The 18,626-nt window shown below is 31.6% G+C and overlaps 2 protein-coding genes across 2 annotated transcripts; one reads left to right on the top strand and one right to left on the bottom strand.

The window, feature by feature from the left end:
* Nucleotides 1-6,519: 6,519 nt before the first annotated feature.
* LOC132722787 (lactadherin-like) lies at nt 6,520-11,851 on the bottom strand. Its single transcript, XM_060707349.1, has 9 exons — nt 11,709-11,851; nt 11,105-11,171; nt 10,563-10,652; nt 9,998-10,099; nt 9,336-9,525; nt 8,533-8,655; nt 7,979-8,155; nt 7,558-7,691; nt 6,520-7,212 (listed from the first exon to the last, which is right to left on the bottom strand). The coding sequence occupies exons 1-9, from the start codon at nt 11,789-11,791 to the stop codon at nt 7,048-7,050; spliced, it is 1,131 nt and encodes a 376-aa protein (XP_060563332.1). The 5' UTR covers nt 11,792-11,851; the 3' UTR covers nt 6,520-7,047.
* A 910-nt stretch (nt 11,852-12,761) lies between these two features.
* LOC132722800 (lactadherin-like) lies at nt 12,762-18,625 on the top strand. The gene is made up of 9 exons (XM_060707363.1): nt 12,762-12,923; nt 13,035-13,101; nt 13,751-13,837; nt 14,060-14,161; nt 14,743-14,932; nt 15,339-15,452; nt 16,140-16,297; nt 16,867-17,007; nt 18,212-18,625. The coding sequence occupies exons 1-9, from the start codon at nt 12,871-12,873 to the stop codon at nt 18,353-18,355; spliced, it is 1,056 nt and encodes a 351-aa protein (XP_060563346.1). The 5' UTR covers nt 12,762-12,870; the 3' UTR covers nt 18,356-18,625.
* The last annotated feature ends 1 nt before the right edge of the window (nt 18,626 follows it).

The raw sequence follows: 18,626 nt of genomic DNA, 5'->3' as shown, positions 1-18,626 counted from the left end.
GTCGATTGAATATAGTCAGACTAGGAATCTACCTTGAATCGTAATATCACAAACTATGATATACATAAAAAATTCCTGTTATGATTCATTTTACATGCCTGCAGGAATAATAGAGCAAAACTCGTATCAGTATATTCATCAATTTTAGTCTACTCTTTTCTTCGCTAACATTTCCTTGACATACATACATACATACATACATTACATACATACATACATACATACATACATACATACATACATACATACATACACTTTTGTCAAAAAAAAATAAATGAGTAAGAAATCGGATTTGTCTTCATCTCTCTGAATCTTTATCAAACTTACGAGTACTATCACATAATTGTTACTCCGTTCCTTTGATGAAACAAAAGGTTTTCCTTTGGTGACTGAAATCTGCCGGAATCAAACAATTACAAGATGAATAAATGTTTCATTAAAACACTTGCAAAAGAATGCAAACTAATTGACTTTATTAGCAAATGTACTTCAACTTAATTTTCGCAGGAGAAATGATTGGGTGATAAAATTTTATTAGAAAAAAATGCTTGCTCTCTCGTTTTAAGTAAGACGCCGTTGACATCTGATATTAAAGCATTATAGTGATGCAATAAAAATAACAACAACACGACACAAAAAAGAGAATGTAGTGTAGATGTTCATGTTATAACATGATAAAGCGAATATTACGTTTTATGATGTTTGCTTGAGATTTTACAGGTTATATGGTACGTAAAAAATAAGTTCACCCTTGAAATAATATATTTTACGAACACTGAAAACACTTGAAAAGACTTCGACTCTAGTTCTATATGAAAACAATATTTGAAGAAACTCTAAAACACATGAATACGGTACAACGGAAAATTAGAAACGACGGACAGAAAACGAACCGACAACATTTACAAACTTTCAAAAAAACATATTTTCAGCGGATAAATACCACTGACAAAGAATTTTAAACACTAAAACGATACAAGATAAAACTTGAAACGGATTGACAGGCATCTCTAGAAATGTGGTCAAAGAGACATATTTAAAACATTACACTTGTTACAACCCTATTATTTCAAATTTTACGTTCATCAGGTTGTTTTATTTTACTGCTTTTCAAGAGCTTGTTATAAAACTCAAATGAAATGGATTACTAGTCAAACATTATGCAGGTGACAGCTCGCCAGGTTTTGTTGAGCAACAGATGTGTGATACTTAAGCAATAATAGGCGACATTTCTTCCAATAATTTAATTAAAACTTCCAGTAATTTTGTTAAATGTCCTTGAGACATATTGATTACATCTACATAGAGTTTGTTTATGGATATTGCTTAAAACAATAAACACATTTACATTATAATACAACAATATATTGTTTGCACAATTGAATAATGGATGACGTAGTTTGAAACACGAATGGGTCGCCATGCACTGAAATATTGTAATAATTTTTTTTACAATTTTGTCTCTAGGGATATGAAAATTAGCGATGGCTCAGTATTTTGTACTGCTAAAATTTAAAGGACATTGCATTAAAGAGAACTTCACGCTTTATTCTAGACATTTAAATTACTCCTCGACTCCTATCAAACGTCTGGTCAACGACCTTTAAGTAGTATGGGCTTGAGCATAATTACCACATGTATCATGGTTTATCTTCTTGTGACAATTTGTTAGAGGATTGTTTTTCAAAGCTGCTAAAATGATCAATTGTCATATCGATATATAAATGGATTTTTGTAAAGACTAAATAATTATTCTATTATACAGTTGAAAATTTACAAAAAATGAAGAAACAATAGGTCTTGCATATGAACAAAGTCACATCTATGATATGGTAAAGAAGTTACCATGTTAGATGGTCGAATTAATCTAACGATATGACCAAATCAAGTAATACATAACTAATTAAATGACATTTTCTCCATACACCGCCCTCTCCGATTCGAGTTGTATAATGTTCTCGCGAATTAGCAAGTATACTATATATCTGTCAATATATTTAAACTTATGTACGTTTATTTCCCAGTGGTTGTGTTCTCGGCTAGACTGATTTAAATAGATGTAAGTATACGTTGACAATATATTTTGTCTTGATCGGATATACAGTTAAGTAAGAAATTAACAGGTTTCTTTTGAACCCATAGGTTGACACATGTAAACGATAACTTCAGGCTACAAGGAGAGTTTGTCTGAAAAATTTATAAGACTTCTTTCTGTGTTTAATTAGCAATACATGTACATGTATCAATTCGACCCATCTGCCTGGTAATGTGACATATTTAAGAACACTTTAATTAAAACTGTCATGAGTTGTTTATCTCTTACACAGCGGGGTTTGATAATGATAAAAAGTGTAGTATGTATGTCTATATAGGTTAATACGTTATAAATGTTTGAAATTAACGTCAGTTTACCACACGACGACATTTACAGTGTCTTAGATTTTGTAGTATGTTGACGTCAATTCATTGGGCGGCTTAATCGTTTGTTTAAAATTGGTTTTCTTTTTTCTAATTGTCAATATCAGACTTGGACTTCTCCGGGATTTCTCAAATGCGAGTAGTGAACTGGTACATACGAATAAACTGAAAAACAAAGTATACTCAAAAAATCTATAATCGAACAAATACTGTATTCAACTAAATCTAACCGTAACAAAACTGAAAAAAAGAGAAACAATACGATACGTCCACTATTCTATCCTTGTAAGTTGTAAGTGTTCTTGAGAAGTTGTTTTTTCTTAAACCTTTAAAGAAATGATGATATCTTTCAGTCATGAGCATACGATAAGCTGTGAAATTACAGTAGTTTGATCTTCGTGGTCAAGGTAGATCAAATTCAAGGTCAAGTTTAGTTCAGTCTTTTAAAAGATTTTTTTTTAAATTTTATTGTCACCAAGAGTGAAGTTAATTCATTAATAAATAACAACGTTATGACAGGTATTGCAAAACTATTGCAAAATTCAATAATTTGATATTCCAGGTCAAGGTAATTTACTAGTCAGAGTAAAAGGTAGTTTGATTTTCTTTAAACATTGTTGTGTCCAAGTATGAAGACAATCCATTGAGAAATACAATAAAATATGACCAACGTTAAATATCTGGTAAAAAAGTGATCCCTCGGAAGCATTAAAAACAGCAAACTTATATGAAAATTGCAGTGAGTCTGTACATGAAGGATAATGAATTTTTTTAAAGTTTTCAAAGTTTTCATTGTGTTTACAACATATTTCTAGTCAAAATAGATGATAAGAACAAAAAATTTCAAAATATCAAAGTTATATGTGTTCCTATAATCAAGCAGAAGTTAAAACCCTGACCTTTTATATCAAAGTCATTTTTGTGTTAAGGTTAAGTTTAACCTAGTCATCTTGAAAGTTTTGTCCAAAGGGCTGCTGTGCCCAAGTATGAAGGCAATCCATTGAGAAATAAAATAAAATAAGACAAACGTTATAGTTTTCAAATGTTTCATTGATGTTGACAACACACACGCACACGCACACGCGCACACGCACGCGCACGCGCACGCACACACACCAACGCACGAACACACACACATACACACACACACACACACACACACACAAATGAAAAAATGCAAATGAAATCTAATGCATTCTAGTGAAACTAGTAATGATTAACAAGCTTCTCTTTAACTGTATTTACAGGGTAATATACCAAACATTACAGGCACATTTTTTTCTGTCCAAATTTTGCACATTCAGATGTGCACTTACATATCGTATAAGTTATTTTTGCGGCAAACGTTCATTACAATACACATCTGTAATTCAAATAACTATATAACTGCAGTTACACCGAACGCTCGGACGATTCTTTGACTTAATCATTCAAAGTATAGAGGCTTGAAGGTTTGTGGTATGGAGCGTTCCATAAAATCTAGGTTAATGGTGCAACTTGTCAGAAGTAATTCTTCAACTTTGTACAAATATTGAGTAATAGATAAAATGTACGACAATTTAAAAGGTCTAAACAATGGAGCGACATAAACAAAACACGACACAAAAAAGAGACAATGCAGTCTAAATGTTCATGTTATAAGATAATAAAGCGAATATTACGCATTATATTATTTGCTATACAAAGACTTTACAGGTTATATGGTAAACAAAAAAGTACAGACTTGAAATAATATCTTACACAAACAATAAAAATACTGAAAACACTGGCACAGACGTCGACTCTGTTTCTACATGACACCAATATTTGATAAAAAGTCTCAATACGAGTACATGTGCATACGGTATAACGGAAGGTTGAAACGACGGACAGAAAACGAACCGACAACATTTACAAACTTTTAAAGTTTCAGCGGATAAATAACATTGACAAAGAATTTAAGAACTAAAACGAAACAAGAATGAACTTCTATTTATTTCAAACACATCTAAAACGGATTGACAGGCAACTCTAAAACTGTGGTAACAAGGTATTATATAAATAACATTACACTTGTTATAACCACATTATTTCAAATTTTACAACTCTTCCGTGTTCATCAGGTTGTTTCATTTTACTGCTTTTCGCGAGCTTGTTATAAACGTCTAACGAATTGGATTACTAGTAATACATTATGCAGGTGATCTTGTCAGGTTTTGATGAGCAATAGATGTGTCTTACTTAATCAATATACGAGGCAACATTTCTTGAAATAATTTAATTAAAACTTCCAGTAATTTTATTTAATGTCCTTGAGACGTATAGATTACATCTACATAGAATCTTGTTTAAAACAATGAACACCTTTACATCATAATACAACAATAGATTGATTATACAATAATGGATGACGCTGTTTGAAACACGAAATGATCCCCATGTATTGAAGTGTACTGTAATAAAATTACTTTTACAATTTTGTTTCCAGGGATGTGAAAATTAGCGAAAATTAACTATTATTCAAAGAATTTGTTACATTTTATTACAGAAACTTTACGCTAATTTCATTGATGTGCTTATAATATAACGCTAGCATTTAGCGGATGTTTCAACATTTTACCATTTCATGTTAAGCCTATGCTCATGAGGTGACGGTAACATGCACTTTCCGGTATCATCCATGAACAGGCTCAATCAAACCGAGTCCACAACATTTCCAATTGTGCTGTTTTGGACTCTCTTTAGGGATTTTATTTCTTTACATTTTATTTCACAAAATGTGGTATAGATGCAATATCCTGTGAGATGGCAAGTATGCTTTCTATTACTTTCTTTTTTTAGAATATATTATCTAATAACTTAAACAAATATATTTCCTCATACCTAATCATATGTATAATATCGATTTTGTGTTATCACGATCACGTGACATGTGCCATTTTACATTACGATATATTCTAAATAAGTCTGAAATACAATATGTGTTCTGCTCTGTACGCTTTGTTACGCAAATATTTTCATTTAAAAATATATATACCGTCGTGCAATATCGTTTTTACGGTATGGTAAAACGGCACGTGAATATGATAAAGTATATATTACGAAACTTTAATTATGTGCGTGTATTTACAGTTTAGAAGTCGTTTTCCTAAAATATATAAAAAAATATTTTTTTCAAATTCTGGACGCATGTTTAGAATAAAATCACTGAATTTAAATTGGTAAAAATACTGCCTCAATTCCGTTACCGGTAGCGTCGCAATTCTATTTGCCTGTGGTAAAAATGAGGCTCGTGGTGGCAAGCAGCAATTAGGTATAAATAGGTTAAAAACCCAAAATTGTCGTGGGATCTCATGCAGTGATATCATTAACACTTGGTCTATTTCATTTTAAAAGAAATATGCCAAGTGACATAGTTTGTAAGAAGCCAAGGATTTTAAATATTGACAATAAATATTTCTAAAACTTTGTAATAAGAAGATTTTGAAACGGTTGCATATTGAAACAATTAATATGGCTTTGATTGATGTTTGGATATTGTCTTTTTTTCAGAATGACTAAATTCATAAACAGACTGGATGTCTACTTTAAACCGTAGTGTTTCGTGTATCTATCACTTACTAGAAGATATATGTACATGAAGGACTAAACTGAAGAGCCTTATGTTTTTTGGTTGCCTGTATGTTATATAGTAATGGACTCTTTGTAACAATTGTATCAATTCTTTCAAACAAATATATTTTATAGATCAACAGTTTATCACAAGATGCTTTTTAGAGGTTGTATTGATTATCAACTCTTCAACAATTAACTTTTTGCTGAGTGTCTTTAAAGGACTTGACTTGCATCAATTTTTGGAACTATCCATTATCAATGTTGGGAGTATCAAAGTCATCAGCTATCAGTATAAAGTAAGGCCAGACTTCACGGATGTCCAGGCTGGCCTGGCTTTAAACTCCCGCTAAAGGCTACATACCTTGCTATTTACTGTTTGTACTCTAAGTTCCAGCAGGCTAAGGGTTGCTTCATTTGCTATTCGCAAACGTTTTTATGACACATAAAAACCTTTCTTTAATATATGTATATTATACAGATACTAGTAAATAAATTGTCACAATTAAATATTTTTCAAAAAAGTTTTTATTTTGGAGACTGAAATCTTCAATTGACATACATTTCCAACATGTGCACACTTTTTTTGCAATAAAATACTTCAAAAGAATCTTAAAACTAATTGACTTTCTCAGCTAATGAACTTCATCGTAATTGATTAGGTGATAAATTTGCATGTGAAAAAAAATCATGTTTTTAGCACGACGCCATGAAAATTTAATATCAGAGTAACACAGATTTTTGATGCGTTGAAATAAAAGAACATGTAAAGAGAGATAAAAATTGTTTAAATGCACATGTCATATTAGTAGAAAAGAAAAGTGTATCTAGGAACATAAGTGTAATTCTTTCTTTTTTATTTAATTTAATGTCAGAATTATTTCGATTAAGTGAAGCTTTACTCAGTTAATAGAACTAGGTATCTTATAAAAACAAAAATGTTTAAAATCATGTCCACTGTTACAATCATCAAAGAATTTAGGGATTGAAAAGGTGACTGCATTTAGGGGTTATCATGGTTACACAATAGTAAGTCATCTACGGGTTGTTGTCAGTGTCTACGTAACATCCGTTGAGGTCCACTCTCAAGCACGGGTAGTGGCTAGAGCTGTAACTCACGGGATGAAACCGTACAAACCGTGCTGTAATTGGATCCGGTAATTTAGATACGGCGTGTGACGAACTTGAAGTACCATTAAGTACCTGCAACATAAGATACAATACTTCAGTAAAAATTTCAGACTGAATAAGAGCTAAGTTATATAGACAAAAACAAATTAATAAACATGTCATATTGCAATTTCTTAAATTTCGATCGTGTTTTTATAGATATTTATCTATCTAAACAAAAAGCGGTATCAAATTTATGATCTATTTTCAATTTTAATCAAATAATTCATAAAACCATTCGACCGCATTTCAAACGGTTGTTTGTTAACTTATATACGTACAATCAAGATAAAAATAATAAGTTTAGGATAAAAGCAAATAGATTGGGCAACGAGTAAAAAAAACAACATTACATTATTCTGACAAGAGATAACTTACCAGTGAAGTACCATTGTTGCCTAGTACGTCATTAAATGTTGTACCATCTGTACTGTAAGTCATCTGATAGCTGCCCGTGTAATATGTGCTACTGTAACTTTGAGAGATGGCGCCAAATACACGTGCAAGTCTTCCTGCAAACACATTGAAGGAGTTTTCTAATTTTAGACATGATTAAACAGTTAAAAGAAGACTAAGTTATTTTTAAAAAGGTTTAAAAACAACAACACCAAAGTCAACATCAGCATCACCACCAATAACAATATTATCATCATCACTATCATCATCATCAACAAAAACTGTAACAACAACAACAACAACAACAACAGAAACAGAAATAACAAAAACACAGTCGCCAACAACAAAAATTAAAAACTAACGATTGCCTTTTACGCAAAATATATTAAAAGAGAATACGTACCAAGGTCTATTTGAAGCCACGAGTTTGCATTCGAACCACACCAACCTTTACCGCTCCCACCCGAGCTATCTAAGCGACCGTCGGCTGCAGTGTAGTTTTCCCGCGTGAGAAATGCAGACATCATTGCTTCTGGTATAACAGAGGCATTTTTGACACCAAGGCTGTTTGTTTTACAAGCTGAAAAATGCGTAATATTTTGATAAACAGCTAAAAAATGAAACCTTTCAAATGGGAAATTGAGACTAAAACATTAGTACTGCAAAATGATACTCGAAGAAAATCGATAAAGCTAAGAATATGTTTCAACTAAATCAATTATTGAAAAAAAAATCGATTGTGAAACAAGTTCTTGCAGCTGATATAGATCATTTTCAAGTCCGCTTCATAAACCGAATTAGTAAGTACTAAGGTCATGTGAGGAAACATGCAAATGCTTTGTTATTAATCTCTCGTGATTATATTCCTGCGCATTTGAACTCGAACAGTGCATTATTCTTCAACAATGCACTCAAAATTGATATTATAATTGTCCAAATACAGCATAAAACACGTACGTATTTCACAGTTTACACCGCTGTATTGTTCCGTGCAATTACAAACATATGGAGTTTCACCCATCGTATCAACACAAAAGCCGCCATGTTGACATGGACTTGATGGGATACACTGATTCCGCTCTGAAAGAATAGATAACATGTAAAGAGATTTGTACATTGTTGTCATGTCACCAACCTACATATACTTTCAGATCTCTTTAAATAGTTAAATAAAAGAAGATTACATGTCAAGAAGTATCAAAAACATACTCGGGCGAGGTAAAACTGCTTTACATGCATGTCTATAAGTATGTACATGTTTATCCGGGATCGTGGACGTTATTGGTAGTTTCGTCATTTTAGAATGTCATTTATATCTCGGGAAATGCTTAATATATTCTGGATATAAGATAGTCACCAGAGAATTGAAGAAAGTTTTAAAGCAGAATAAAGTTTGTTTCCGGTACTACTGTAGATTATTTTATAATTGGACGTGTATACGTTTCAGAAAGATTCTTTAGATTATTTTTATACTTGTTTAAGAATGGCCAAAAAAGATTCCCGGATTTCAGTTAGTAATTTCTAAATGACCAATGGAAATGCATCTAATATTCAGTTTTCGCTGTAGATTTTACAGGAAGTTAAACCGATGTCAGAAAAGACTTCGTCCGGAAAAATATCCATTTGAATCGGTTAGAATTATTGACCAATTACATGGAAACGGAAATAACATCACTTATGTACATCAATTCCAACAATTATCATTTGCCAACTCTTCTACACCTTTTGATGTTTAACAGAAATATTTTTTATCTGATTACCAATAATTTCCATTCTGAATACCGCATCAGCATATTTGTCGTTCGTGTTAGTTGCCCTTACGGTGAAACTGTAGATGGCGTTTACGTCAGGAACCTGACCTATAATTCTACTTCCGCTAGAATCAATTCGGAGCCCCGGCGGCATCGTGCCTGCAACAACCCGGTATTCCATTTTACCATTCTCGGGATCCTAGAATTTGTAAAAATAAGAGTTCGGATTATTTTTACCCTTTAACGCGTGTGATAATCTTGTGAATATATCTGAATCAGTTATTGGCTTAGCATAGAAGGTAAAAAAGCTATTTTCATAAAGGTATTTAGCTGTCTGTATTCAGTAAAACATTTACATGTACATAAAAAACATACCCAAGTGCATAAATTGAAACTATGTTTGTACATTTCCGATTTAGTGGGCGGCGCATGCGCAAAATATACTCCGTTGCAAAAAGAAAGTGTGAACTTGGTTACTTGTGAAAACTATAGCCAAGTTTGTTCTCAAAATTTGCAGAATTGTAACAAAATAAAATGGTCTACTTTGTTTTGAAATTTGATAAATGAAAGAATTTTGGCGAAAATGTGCTGTTTTTGATTTGTTTACAGTATATTACATGATATTACTATAGTTAAAGCTTTACAGACATAAAATATTTAACAAACTTTACCAGCGCTTCAAGTTTAACGTTCATTGTTTCCCCTCCAAATGCTGTATAGAAAAATCCTGTCGCCGAATGCTCTTTCCAAACAGGTGGCAGACCGTTTATCACCTGAAATATCAAATATATAAATACATGGATAACAAATTATGATACATTAGAATAAAAAAGGATGCAACATGAATATATATTTAAAAAAGTGGGCACAGAATAAACTCATTAATATCATGTTGGCGCTTGTAAACGAAGATGTCATCAAAGTATATGTGTACATCATCTGTCTATAAAGTCCTAACTATTTGATTTGGATTATTTTGTTTTAAACATTGATCTAGTTCAGATGTGATCCAATCCTGCCAGAGGCTTTGACATATTTCACGGGAGGGAGTTGTCCATTAGCTTACGCAATTTAGGTGTATCTATAATTCAATATCCTGCTTTTGGCCTGAAAACAATACATAGAGTGGTACCTAAGGTTTGTCTCCATCGGTAAAAATGTAAAGTCAAGATATGACCTTTATTGTGTCTATTAGTTTTGTAAGACTTTCGTTTAAATTCAGAAAAAAAATGTTACTTTAATCAGATGAAGTAAATCTTCTCCTTCGAAGTAAACGCTGCCACCGTTGGTACCTGGTACTATATACACACTGGCGTCGGCTCCAGACTACAACACAAATAAATAAATGTAAAAATGTTTAAAACCCCGCAAAAACAGGATCGTATTTCTAAAACAAAATTCAATGTAGCATCATGCCTATTAAATTGTTTCTGAAATCTCAGTTACTCGAGTAGAACAAATTGATAAAGCAAACACGTTGAAAAGTACAGGACATTGAAAAAATGTACATTTGAATTATTCATCAACAGATTTTTTTCTGAATTTATTGACAGGCAAAGTATGTTTTTTTTTGTTCCATAAAGTCTTTTGGATAATACTTTTAAATCATATCTCTGTGAAATTATTCCGGTCCTATGTATTATAATTGTTGTTTTATTTTATTTTACTTATCGCTTTAGCTCCCTTCAAAAGAGATAATTATGCAAAAACGAAATATGATCGTTATGAGCTCATATAGTGACAAATAATGTAGATTATATGCAACTTTTGTTGATTACTTGAAGTGTAACATTTCCATCCGTGTCCGCCTCAAGCGAGATATTCGGGTAATGAATTTGAAGAATTCTAGAACGAAAAGAAAACAACATAATTTTCATTTATATGCTTAATGAAAAATGAATAAAAAACACCAAGAACAAGAACACAAAAAAATCACTATCACAACAACAATACTTCAAACAACAACGACACGAAAACAACAACAACAACAACAACAATAATAACAACAGCAGCAACAGCTACAAAACAATGACAAGAACAGCAGCAACAACAACATAAAATAACTACGGAGACAAGCGCATTAAGGAGAAACATTTCATGCTGTGAATTATGATGAGATTGGCAGAATTGATGAATTTGCCATTAAAATAAGTTACATGTTCATGTTGTCATCCTTTTCCTACTTTTTTCACATTTTCTACAAAAAACAACAACAAAAAAACAGTAAAGTGATTGCTTTGGTGAATATAATTACTTGATAATGAAGGAAAATGAGATAATACGTGAATGAATCTCGTGCAATCAATCAACTACAAACTTAGATAAAAGATAATTGTATATAAAATTTAACTTTTTTATGTAATGTTTAAATATTTTACTTACCCACCATTATCACATGCAATGAACGAAAAAAGGAAGCAGAAAGAAAGCACCAAAAAATGTAAACGGTTATTGAATGCTGCCATTTTGTTTTAACGGGTAAATAACGGAAATATACGAAAACACCCGAATACCAGTTAACACCATTTTTGGCCAACAAGGTCGTTGTTATGGGTACAAATCATTTTAACCGATTTTTGTCAATATTATAGATACTTTATCATAAAATATCAGTCAGTTTCACACACCTGCTGACAAATTAGTGCAGAATATAGGACAGAATAGTTATGTTTATTTAAGGTAGTTAAACGCATACAAGGTGTATGAATGAATTTTGAACAGTACAAGATAATACATACATTGACGAATTTCGTTGTTTGTGTTTATTTTAATATATTATTATGTTATCGCTTTATCTGCTTATATAATTCTCGATATAATGGCACCAAACCCAGAAATATAATATCTCCATGAAAACCCATAGAATAAAATAAAATAAGCAAAGCTTATGAATGCATTGAGTATGCGCATTCGTAGTATTAATGCGACTAGCATATTTTTATTTATTTCATAAAATGATTTAATAAATAGTATAATAATAATAATAATTAAAATAATAATAAACATAATTATAATAATAATACTTATAATTATAATAATAATAATAATAATAATAATAATAATAATAATAATAATATAATAATAATAATTATAATAATAATAATAATAATAATAATAATAAGAAGAAGAAGAAGAAGAAAAGAAAGAAGAAGAAGAAGAAGAAGAAGAAGAGAATAATAATGATAATGATGATGATGATGATGATGATGATGATAATATATAATAATAAATAATAATAATAATAATAATAATAATAATAATAATAATAATAATGATAATAAATAATAATAATGAAATTAAAGACATATATTTTAAAATTACATCGAAATATCCGACAGAAGACAGTCAAAATGTAAGAACGATATTTTGAGATGACCCCCACCTGACTTATTTTCAGTCGGATTATCAGTGATCCCTTGCATCTTATTTGTGCGATTTTCTACAATTTAGCAACGCGACAATATGTCAAAAATTTGGGACAATGTAGCGTTAGTGCTTTGATAGAAGTAAATTTGAAAAAAAAATCTGTTCTTGTGGAGGAAAAATGGCGAAGTCGGTGATTCTTCTAGCCGCTCTAATATCGTCTGCTTTAGCCAGGTAGCGTAACACTAAATTTTTTAATCTATTTGTATGTATGTAAAACATTGTCGTAAAAACTATTACAATTTGATAAAAAGGTTCTACTTTCATTATCTATATATTTTGCAGTTTTCTGGAGGTAGATTACCCGAACGTGAATGTTTCAGCGGAAAGAAACGGTGATGCTATCTTTGAGGTAAGTTGAAATATCAACTTGTTGTGATGACACTAAGATAATGTGATAATTAATGAATATAAAATGGAAATCGTCTTAGAATATAGTGAAATAGTCAAATCATCATCCAATTAACGTTGAGTTTTAATTTCTCGTTTTTTTTCCTCGAAATTATTCATATTACAAATTTATGTACTCGTATGTCGGTAGTTTATCTTATCAATGAGATCAACAATTAACGTCGTCGTCGTTGATATCATCATCATTATCAACATCATCATCATAATCATCATTATAATCATCATCATTGTCATCATCATCATAATCATCATCGTCGTCATCGTCGTCGCCATCGTCTACCATCATCATCATCATCGTCATCATCATCGTCATCATAATCAGCATCAACATTATGATCATCATAAACAACAACAACAACAACAACAACAACAACAACAACAACAACAACAACAACAACAACAACAACAACAACAACAACAACAACAACAACAACAACAACAACAACAACAACAACAACAACAACAACTATCACCAACACATTTATTTCTTCACTGACGAGAACATAAATAACAGCAGAAATATCATTCGATTACAATGATAATTTTAGTGTGGACTCATATTCATTGATTTCTTTTTTAATGTCACACAGGCTGGTGCCGGCGGCAGTGTATTTCTTCAGCCGGGGGCTGGTGGAACAGTATATATAAATAAAACTGACCTTAAAAAGTTCATTGAGGTAATGTATTATGACATTTTAAAACTACATGTATAATTATATATTGGAGAACTATGTTTGGTGTATGTACAATTATTAGAATGAATAAGGTTTTTCTCATAGCCAGATGCAATATCAAGAGTAAAATGCAGAAATTCTTTCAACAATTACGTTTAATAATTCTCATCCTACTAGGGTGTAAACCTGTTCATATATTTAAGACTAAGTTTGATGTTATTTCAGAAAGTTAAAAGTTTACCTCCTATTTGGACAAAGCGATCACAACACGGTAGTCTAGGAACATTTCTGTCAGGCCAATATGTACAGGTCAGCGTTGAGGCCGTGGTAAGTAAACGAATGTACAATATACTTTATTATTTTAGTAATTTATATAATCTAATATAAATCTTAAGGCTTATCACTGGAGCTTTAAGGTACATTGTGAATGCAAGATGACTTTGAAAGATTATGGCAGAGATTGAAAAACAGAGCGCTAGCATTTTAGAAATAAAAAATAAATCTTGATTTTTTTATTATTTTTAAAAAAAATTTATACGACCAACTTTTGCATTACATTAAAAGTTCAGGGTCTTTATTACAAAGACTTCGAAAAGGCCAGTTTGTGATAATTATAAGGTAATAAGGTATGCTGAAAAATAATGGGACTGTGACAATGTCATTGCTTTAACAGCTATGACGGACTACTTTATTTTTATGATACTAGCCGGATGCAGCTTTTCAAAACATATTTTCGAATCATTCAACACTCTTCCTCATATATGATAACTCATCAGATTTTTTGTCAGATTTTTATGTCAGTATCATTGCTATCTTCACAAATATGTAAAAAGTCTTGTTACTAGTGTTTAACATTATCATTCATACCGATTTATGAACACTCGCTCATGTTTTCTTCATTTTTATAGGATCCTGACGGAAGTAGTATTATTTACAGCTTAATTTCCGGTCATCTTCCTCCCGGCACTGTTCTCAATATGACTACTGGGGAAATCAGCGGCCGGGCACCAGACATCGATGCAGAGTACTCGTTTGGTATCCGGGCAACTGATATCCACGGCAAATATGCAGATGGAGTTTTTAGTATTGATATAAGAGGTAAAGTACAATCTGTATAACAATAGAAGTTTATTATTAATTGTTGAATTTTTAAGGAAAGAATAATGATCAATCAATAAACATTACCACGGCTTAATCTTTTATTAGGTTAAGCATTTCGGTTGATGTTAATTCAGATACTAGTGACAAATTTCCCCTCAACGCCAATATGACAAAATCAATATTTTAGAATAAAACTGTCATGAAAAGTAAGTAAATAATCATTGCAATATAAAGAACGCCAATATTATTCCTATATTCGGATACGATTTTGCCCAACATCCATTTTTTGTCTTAGGACGTTTGTCACAGTTTTCATAAAGACAGAGTGAAAATTGTTTCATATACTTTATTTAAACTTAAAAAAGGGCAGCAAATACACTCACTGACTGTTTTATTTATTTAGAAAAAGATCAGTGTTTGAGTAACCCATGCATGAACGGAGGTACTTGCACAGATGATCTCGGCCAGTTTAACTGCTCTTGTCCCTTACGTTACGGTGGAAATAAATGTCAGACAGGTAACACTACGATGATATTTCTGTTAAAAAAGTAAAACAACATTCAGTTATGCGAACATACTTTTTACAATGATGTATGAATAACTTAGTACACAGGTTATGGTTTAAGGTCAAAGAACGCCAATTATAAGTATATGATGTAAAGATAAGATTAAAATACATTTTGTACAGGAAGTTGCAATGCAGAATTCGGATTATACATGCATATTACATACAATGTCATTTAGAATATATTAATCTATAGAGTTGTTCCACATAGATTTATATATTATGAATTATGTTACCCTTTTAAGGGCATATTTAATACACACTTATATACATATATCATTTTCATGTAAAATATTTGTATAAGTATGGTTGCTGATATCAACCGATTTATCACTGTTGTTCATCTCTTGGAGTCTTCGATATATCATCTCATTAAGGCAAAGGGACGACTAATAAAAGGCTTAAGTTCGACATTTTTAATATGTCTGTGTTTTGACATACATATGACTTCACGTTTCGTGCTTTCGGGACATAACGTCTAAAACACAAAAGTACGCCACATTCACTGTTTATTTTTATATTAATTCGATCTTTGTCTTTTCGACATGAAGACATTTTCATATATTAAGAAGACATAAATCTGCCACCGTAGTAACAGAGTTATAATATACTGCATTCTTACCATTATCTTTATACCAGTTTGTGACGTGAACGCTTTGGGAGTATCCAACAGTCTAAAAACGATACCGGACGCCCAGATTTCTGGTCATCTAACATTTGGGTCAAATAATCCATGGGACGGAAGACTTGGATCGTCAACTGGCTGGGTTGGCAACGATAGCAACTCTTGGCTCCAGGTAACTATATCAGTTACGTGCTGTGCAAGCTAATGTACAATTTAAGATAAAACCCAACATGATTTGTATATCATTTCTTTTTCTCGCCTCTCTCTCTTAATCAAGTGATTATATCTTTATTGATAAAATGCACTATTTACTATCAAGAAGTTTATTTTCAACAAAATGTGAACATGTAGAAATATAACTTAAGTGTCAATGCATATGTCATTTTTTTCGTCTATCGTACAAGTAATATTTCAGCCCCACCGGATGAAAGCTTTGGCTTTGTCTTTACGGTAGTATAAGATAGCGTGTGAGGAAATTAACATTTTGTTAGGATGTAGTTTCGGTGTAGGCGCATTCCTTAGAAATTTAGGCGACGGGTGCATATGATTTGCGCATAATAATCTTACACAAACATAATTTAACTTATTGATCGATCTATTTTCAGATTTTCCTTTTATTTTTTATCTGGTCTCTGAGCATAAAACATGTAGAGTTATCTCCTAGAAAAGCAAGTTACGATGGTAATTTTTCGATTTCCTAAGCTGGTCAAGAAGTTATTTACATACCACATGTATTTTCAGGTGGATTTAGGGGAATCACGAGAAGTGTATGCAGTGGCAACACAGGGATATCATTCCACCAGCTATTACATTTCATCGTTCACCGTCACGTACAGTGTGGATGGGAATACATTTGTGTACGCGACTGCCAACGGTTCTACAGTAAGATTTTGAAATATTAAAGTGGCCCTCAGCTTTTCTAGAGGCTCAATAGGATATATTTAGATAAAGCGTTTCATATAATTGTCAAATCCAAAGAATTAAGGTGGAAATTTCAAAAACCTGTAATACACCTGTCCGCATTCTATATTAAAAAGAGACAATGCTTTTTCACGCTCTTTCTGATTTTAGAAACGAACGTCACTGGCGCGTTATAAATGACTCTCTTGAGCTGTTTTGAAGAAGGCTTAACAGTGATTATTATGATGCACCTTTTCAAGATAAAATTACTGAAATACTTAGTTTTAAACAACACCGAATTGTTTTTTTCCAACAGAAAATAAAAGCTGAGGGCCGCTTTAATTACCGTTCATTTATATTGTGATGGTGTGGGGGATAATTTAAGTATATATTACAACTTTGTTATAAGTTTATTAAGATATCGTAATGTATAGAGTTTGTCTGACTTTCGCCTGACTTGTAGTGCAAATAATTTCCATACAGGTTATGAACGCAATTAATACTGTTATTAAAGCTATAATACATCACGTACGTCCCATTATATATCCTATAATACATGTATAAAACTTCAATTATTTCATTGAATGACTATATTTGTATGTAGAGCATGTTTTAACAAGATTTTACAGATAACTTTTGAGGTCACTCGTATCGTTAAAAGACTCTCCGGGGACACATTCGGTACTTATTTCGTCAATTACAGGCCGGGAATATCTTGAGTTCTAACTAAAGTGTTGTTAAGATTTGGTCTTCCTGTTATTTTACAGAAAATCACGCTAATCACAGGAAATTTATCACCAAACGCAGTTTTTCATTGAATTCTGGCAAATTTTTGAAACGCGGGTTTTACAACATTGTTAATTTAACAATGCAATTAAATTTGGTTTCCAATATGAAAACTGCTCGGCAATAAGTAAATAATATAAATAAATATACATATACATTATTACAGTTGGGGCTTATTCATTTAGAATGTGCATTATTTTTTATTTGTGGATACAATTTCAAACCTCTATGGACTAAACAAACATGTGACTTATAAAAACTATGTTAATGGTAATTGGAATACCAAAAACTTATTATTTGTAACAAGATCAAAACTGTTATAACTAAAATTCATTAACGGTGATTACATTACATTGTCAGTCACGATTTAATATTGCTTAAATCTTTTTTTATATTTCAGAATCTTAAGGGCAGCTCTAACTACGATATGATTCAAAAGGAAATGTTTGACAAGCCGATCAAGGCCCGTTTCCTTAGGTTCAATCCTGTGACATGGCACACTGGAGGACATCCGGGTCTTAGAGTAGAAGTGTACGGCTGTTAGGACACGTGACTCACTAGCGGACATCATAGGGAGGAATGCTTTAAGACAAACTGCTCTCTAAAAATAAACTGAAAATTTATGTACAACACATTTACATACAGAAGTTCTTTTTGTACTATCTTTCGATTTGTATTTGTAAATGAACTATCCTGGATTTATCATTAATAAAAGTATGAGTTCACTGTATAACTGATTAAATATTTTATAATGTATTGTAGCATTCTTCATGCATTGATAGAATTACAAAACAAATAAATTTCATCAAATCTAC

Source organism: Ruditapes philippinarum, unplaced genomic scaffold (genome assembly GCF_026571515.1).
Source record: "Ruditapes philippinarum isolate M1 unplaced genomic scaffold, ASM2657151v2 ctg738_1_1_1_1, whole genome shotgun sequence".
Classification (NCBI taxonomy): Eukaryota; Metazoa; Mollusca; class Bivalvia; order Venerida; family Veneridae; genus Ruditapes; species Ruditapes philippinarum.
The sequence above is the reverse complement of the archived record's forward strand: the minus strand, read 5'-3'. Positions and strand labels throughout refer to the sequence as shown.